The sequence below is a fragment of the Apis dorsata genome, unplaced genomic scaffold, assembly GCF_000469605.1.
Source record: "Apis dorsata unplaced genomic scaffold, Apis dorsata 1.3 scaffold_29, whole genome shotgun sequence".
NCBI lineage: Eukaryota > Metazoa > Arthropoda > Insecta > Hymenoptera > Apidae > Apis > Apis dorsata.
The window spans coordinates 142,596-149,515 of NW_006263331.1; the positions used below are offsets into that span (position 1 = coordinate 142,596).

At 22.6% G+C, this 6,920-nt stretch overlaps 1 protein-coding gene and 1 long non-coding RNA gene across 2 annotated transcripts in view; one reads left to right on the top strand and one right to left on the bottom strand.

The window, feature by feature from the left end:
* LOC102675154 (short/branched chain specific acyl-CoA dehydrogenase, mitochondrial) overlaps positions 1–1,842 on the bottom strand; it is a 4,195-nt gene extending 2,353 nt beyond the window's left edge. The window contains exons 1-4 of the mRNA XM_006608071.2: positions 1,614–1,842; positions 796–910; positions 550–650; positions 221–427 (exon numbers count right to left, since the gene is read on the bottom strand). Of these exons, the coding sequence (XP_006608134.1) occupies positions 221–427; positions 550–650; positions 796–910; positions 1,614–1,643 (453 nt within the window). The 5' untranslated portion in view covers positions 1,644–1,842. The remainder of the gene's footprint in view (positions 1–220; positions 428–549; positions 651–795; positions 911–1,613) is intronic.
* Positions 1,843–2,626: 784 nt separating this feature from the next.
* On the top strand, positions 2,627–6,901 carry LOC116185849. The gene is made up of 2 exons (XR_004150750.1): positions 2,627–3,350; positions 6,871–6,901. It is a non-coding gene; the product is annotated as an uncharacterized LOC116185849 (long non-coding RNA).
* Positions 6,902–6,920: the final 19 nt, after the last annotated feature.

Genomic DNA, 6,920 nt, shown 5'->3' on the forward strand with positions numbered 1-6,920 from the left:
TTTTGATTTCATTTAAAAAATTAAAGTTAACTTTATGATCTGTAATTTGTAGAAAAACTATTAATAATGGATATTTTTATTTTAGTGTAATATTTTTTTATAAATAACTTTTGAAGAATAATAAGAAAGAATATTTTTTTAATAGGATTAATCTTTTACGAGATATTTCGATTTTACGAAATATATTTATATTATCTATAAATTATTTTATAATACTTACGTAATCTTGAGCTAATCTTGGTAGATATCTTTTTTTTTGTTCTTCCGTAGCAACTTTCTTAATTAATGAATTTACTAAAGTATTATGAATGTCGATTAGAGCTGCCACAGATCCATCGACTTTGGCAACTTCTTCGACACTTAAAATTGTTGTCATGAAATTACATCCAGAACCACCGTATTTTTCTGGTATTTCGATACCCATTAACTATCAATGAATTTATTAAAGACATTATACGTCATTTAAAAGTAGGTGAAGGAAATAAATATCTTAAGATTATATAAATCAAATTTATATTAATTTATTAGAGTGAAAAATGGTAGACTTACACCATTTTCAAAAAGCTTTCGTATTAATCCTTCATCTATTTTGCTTTCTTTTTCCATTTTACGTACAAGCGGAGCAATTTCTTCTTTTGCTAATTTGTTAACTAAAAAATTTTACATAAATTATTTTGTACATAATTTTTATAAAATTATATTTTATACATAATTTTAAGAATTAATTAAAGTAAAATATCTACTTTTCACGAAAAAACAATTTATTGATAAATATTTGATAATAAGAAAAATTACCGCTTTCTTTCATCAAAATTTCTTCATCTGTAAATTGAGATAAAGGTCCAGGATTATGATTCAATCGTATTATGCATTTACTTAAATATTTTTTGTTATATATTTTTCGGGATATCTGAAAATTTTTATTATTTATTTTATTTTTATTTTCGAGTACATATATTATGAAACAACTATTATGAAATTATATTTAAAAAAAAAAATAATAAATTATATTTTTTCACAAATTGATATTTAAATAACATAAATAATATTTTAAAAAATCCTTGATTGATTTATTTTAATCGCGAAGTTTTCAATGATTTGATTGATTTTTGATTACAATACAATACAGATAACATTCATAGTAATTATATAATAATATATAATGATACATATAAAAATAATATATAATGAATTTAAAAAAAAATAAATAAATTCAATTCAAGATATTTAAATATTTTTTTTAAAAAATTAAAAAATATTTTTATTATCCATCCTAAAATTAATATTTTATAACAAAATGAAAAGAAGAAAATTAAATATTTAAAAATTAAAATTAATATAATGTAAAACGTAATGAAAAACGGAATATTAACGATATTAAAAAATTGTGTTATTGTAAAGAAAAAAAAATATACAATAATAGTCAAGTAATTATTATAATTTTTTTTTTCATTGAAATTAAAATCTTTATATGCCACGTCATCAAATTAATAAAATAATTTCTTCTTTTTGTTTTATATTGAAATTATTAAATCACTTATTTGAATTTGTTTATATTATTAACCAATGACGAAAGTTGTATGGAACCGTCAGAAACGTTTATGTATACATACCTGGTTCATTTGAAGAGTAAATAAATTCATATTTAATTTAATATTTACTTCTTAAATCACAAATTACAAATCAATTTTGATAATTTTTAAGAATTGTAAATTAATACTAAGAGAAAGTATATTGATGTTAGCGAAAATCTAACAATTTGAATAAATGAGAAGAGATAAAAATCAGTGTTGTCTGGTCAAAGATGAGATCGAAGACTGTAGCACTGACGCGATTAGAAATCATTATATCTCTTTGGCTCAAAGTAAACTTCCAGTTAATTCTACTCATGGAAAGCGCCAAACAGGTTTTTATCTGAAAAAAAAAAAATAAAAAAGATATTTGTTTATGAAAAAAATAATGTAATTATATTTATTCAAAGTTATATATTATTAGATTATTATAAATATATATTATTATATTATTATTAATATATTTGTTTTGACGAAAGAATATTATTATATAAAACAATCGTAAAATATTATTATGTTGTAATCTCAATTTTCTAATATTGTAAGTTGCGATTGCACTTGTATAAAATCAATATCACATGTTTTTATTTATTATAAAAACAGGTTCTTTTATTCTGATTAATTTAATTATTTTGTGCTATTCAAATATTTCATTTTTATATTATTAAAATAATATTAAAAATCTAATATTAAAATAATTTTTTATTCAAATATGTATATATTCTAAAAATAATCAATCCGCTTTGTTTAACATTTTTCAAATTAAAGTTTACGAATCAAACGAGATAAAGTTCAATTGATAAATTGAGAGGAAATTAATCAAATGATATGAAGGATAGAAATAAATGGATAAACATTATATTAGAGTATCGTATTGTGGTATAGAATTATATACTAAAGAAAATATTAAGAATAATTTAAAATCAATATTCTACATTTATATTTTAAATTGATCGATAAATATACACTAATCTGTTCTTATTGTACACATAATATATAATATTAAATATCACAATAGTATGAAATATTTTCGATTATTCATGTAATATATCGACTTATGATGACTTTCGATACGTTCGTATTATATCTTAATATTATTGGTTGTATAAAATTCAAATGTTTTGATTGGACGTTAATTTAAAAGATAACCAATCAGATTTTCGAGAAGCGATCTTTCGTTGGTTTGTTCTTAAAGTTTCGTAGATCAGCTATGTGTTGCGCATTAGTATTGTGCGCAAGATCCGCGTGTCCATTGTACAATTAGTTCGAGGAAAAAACAGGAATACAGAGAGTAGAGTAGAGACGAAGTATTAACCTCGATAATGAAGTTATAATAAATTATTTACGATTATTCACTTCTATATATCGTCAAAGAGATCAAGTATGAAGATTCTCATAAGCATAAATATTATTAAATGAATTATAGGTAAAATTATAGGTTAAAAATTAATATAATTGAAAACTTGAAAACTTGAAACGGGAAAGAGATATAAAGAACGAAGTGCAAAAGTGGAAAGGAGAAGATAGAAGTAGAAGTAGAAGTGGAAGTGGAAGTGGTGGTGGTAGGAATAGTGGTGGTGGCAGTACGAGCGAACCAGAAGGTGGAGGAGGTTTGGGGAAGGTTTGCCAGCCGCCGGAAGAGCATCGACGGTGACGGGGGCGGGGAAGCTGTCCACCGAACGGAACGACCGCTCGGTGATACGAACAGCGAGTCAAACGGTTCCCCAAACGAATACGGATATATCGATCATCTACAATAGTCGCCTAATTTTGTGTTAGGTAAGTCATTTTAAATAATTAAATTAGAATATATAATTGTGAATATAATTCATTTTAGAACTCACAATATTATTAAAATACGAAAGACGATAGTTCTAAATAATTGACAAGAATGACGTAGCGTAAGGGGTGTGTCGTGTCGATTAGGCGGCAATCTTGGATGTTTTTTTATACATTTGTACATACACAACCTCTTAGTCTTGTGAATCATATTTTTCATTGATTATGGAATATTTCATAAAAATACATTGATAATTATTATTACGATTTCTGCTGTCATAATTGCGCCATTGAAAACCATTACTCTCCATTGCTGTATCGCCATTTGCATTGTTAAACCATTGACCTTCTTTTCTTGCTATGTTCGTGTCAAACATTAAGTTTAAATTAAAAATTTAAACTTAAAAACGATAATAATGATATTTTCATATTTCCATTCTTTATTTAATATGTTTCGTAACATTTTATATATATGTATGTATACCGGCGGGAAAGTATTAGAATCAAAATTTTAATTTTCATTTTAGATTTTCGTTTGAAAATTTATATCATTTTAATGTTAATTCAATATTTATTCAAAAATGATAATAATAAATAAGCATGTCTGTATTAAAAAATTATTCGAGTCAAATTTTTTCATTATTTTTTATATGCATTTAATTAATTCATTATACATGCAATACTGCAAGGATGTCAAAAATTCGACAAAAGACAATCATAATAAAAATTAACTCTTTTATACTATAAAATTTACTCAATGCGCGGTCGTGCGCGTGCGCATTTATATCAGATTGCTCGCATTTGTTTGTAGAGTAATAAATTGACATACATGTAATGGTCATTTGGGCGTATCACACGAATAATCATACGCTGAGTTCGTCTCGACGTCCTTATGATCGAATTCGGAGACAAAATATTAATATAACATCTACAAACATGATTGTATGTTAATGTCTTAAACAAAATTCTAAAGCGATTACATTTTTTCTTATAGAAAGTATAATTTGAAATATAATGATAATAAATTATAGTATGCAATTATGAACATTTTTTTTCTTATAATAACTCTCAACCGCCCGCGCGCAATCTATCGTCGCTTGGAAATAAACTTGCTGCTCTCGAGTTTCGATTCTATAGAAGGAATGTTCACCTGTATGTTCAACAGTGTTGCTTTATCTTTTGAGCTTCGTTTTTTAACTGATCCAAATTTAATTTATTTCATTATAATTATTATTTTTATTATTAAGAAAATATTATTATTAATAAAATACAGATTTTTTTTTACATAAAATATAGCAGAAGCATTTTATTGTTCACTGTTCTATTTAAATAATTAAAAAAAATTTTTTTCTTTCTTTTTTTTTTTTGTATTTAGATTATGATAATCGTATTTGGATAAACGTAATATAGTATATTGCCTAACGAGCAACGATAGTGAGTTTTACGTTTTAAGTTATGACATCATCGCATCGAGAAACAGCGGACGCGTCGCATTAAATATCTCACACGTAATATGTGCATTCAGCTGATTATCTTAATAGTTCAATACGTTATCAGTATTTTTTTATATATCTAAATTTTTTAATAAAATAATAACAGTATTTAATTATACTATATTGATTTCGGCAATTTAAATTTAAAATTTTAATAATAAATATTAAAATTCATGTAGAAATTAAATAATTTTTTAAAAAATTTGTAAAAAGACAAAATATTTATAAAATTATAAATGATAACAAGATAATGATGATTAAGCACAAATAACCGGAATTCAATTAATTCATTATTAAATAACGTTGATAAACATTAATTGAAAGAATTACAATTAAAGAATTACTTAATTATAAGAATCATGTGCACATACAAATAAAAAAAATTAATTCAAAATTTTTATTTCTTGTTTTTTTTCTTGATTAAATATTAATATAAGAAGATATAAAAAATGTATTTTAATAAAAATATCATTTGTCATCATTTATTATATCATTTGTCATTATTTATTATAATTTATTTTTTATAGGTAAATTTATCTTTTAATGATAAATTTTATTATCAAATTCGATATTAACAAATATCGAATAATCTAAAAAATTTGTATTTTATTATATTAAATAATTAATTATATATATTAATTAATTATATTAAATATATTAAATAAATAGAATCAGAATTATATAAATTTTTTTATTTATTTCTTTTAAAATGAAAATTTAGTGAGAACCGAACATGTGAGATTAATTATTTCAAAAGACAATATATTTTTTACTTGTTTAATGATAATAGTTATTGAATTTTTTTTTTATTGTTTAACTCAATGAATTCATAGACAATAATTATGAACACACTTTGTTAGAATATTTACCAGAATTTTATATTATTTACCAAAAATATATTATCAAAATATACCATATATTTACCAAAAATTTATAAAAATTATTTAATAAATTTATCTTTTCTATAATTGTGTATAAAATATTTGGTTTAACATTAATTAGTAAAAAAAAATATCAAAAAGCAACAGACTTGCGATAAAAATACTGTGAGAAATTATTTTGAAATGCTGTGGTTATAAAAAATAATTGAAAGAATTTGAATACTCTCTATGATTTCTTTTAGAATAGTATTTGCGGAAGTTATGAATTTGGGTTAAATGTATGCTTCCGAATTATTAAGAGTCATTGAACAAGATTATAAGAGATTATAAGAGATACTATGTTGCTTGATATATTAGAAACAATTAATTAGAAACAAATAAAATATATTTATTTTTGTTTTTTTATCACAATATTTAAAAAAAATTCAATTTTATTATTTACCGTTTATTTTTCTCTAATTTGAAAAATCATTGAATGAAAATTGAATTAAGGTTAATGTAATATCCTGAAAGTATTCTAACATATTATTTTCATTAAAATGCTATTATAAATCCAAAATTCATTAAATTTATACAATTATTTTCAGGAAATTTTATATTTATATTTTTATTTATGCATGTAATTACAGAAAATATTTACAGTTAAAATATAAGTTATATATTTAAAAATATAAAAAGAAAAATATAATGCGGAAATTAAAAGTGGTTTTAAGATGAGAATGAGGGAAGAGACATAGAATACAGCAATAGAAACACATGATATAAATAAACTTACTAAGAATTTGAAAAAAGAAAACTATGATTTCAGTCGTACTAGGGATTCTTGTCATTTCTATCTACCATCTACGCGTTCGACGCACCTTACTCTACTTCACTGTTACTCGTAACTTTATTGATCGTTTGCTATCTTCTGTCGGTTTTCTTGCGTTTATTGCTTTTCATATTTAAAATGAAAAAAAAAGATATAATCAAATTTATTTTTTAAATAAATAATAATTTAATATGTACTATATCAAAAATATAAAAAAATCAAAATATAAAAAATTAATATTGTTTAAATGAAAAATAAAAAATTAAATTAAATTTTTCATTTTATTTTTTAATTTTTTAATATCTCTATAATAATACTAAAGTATTTTGTTTTAGCCGGTATCCAACGGCGGGGGAAGGAGGAGGAGGTGGAGGTGGAGGAGGAG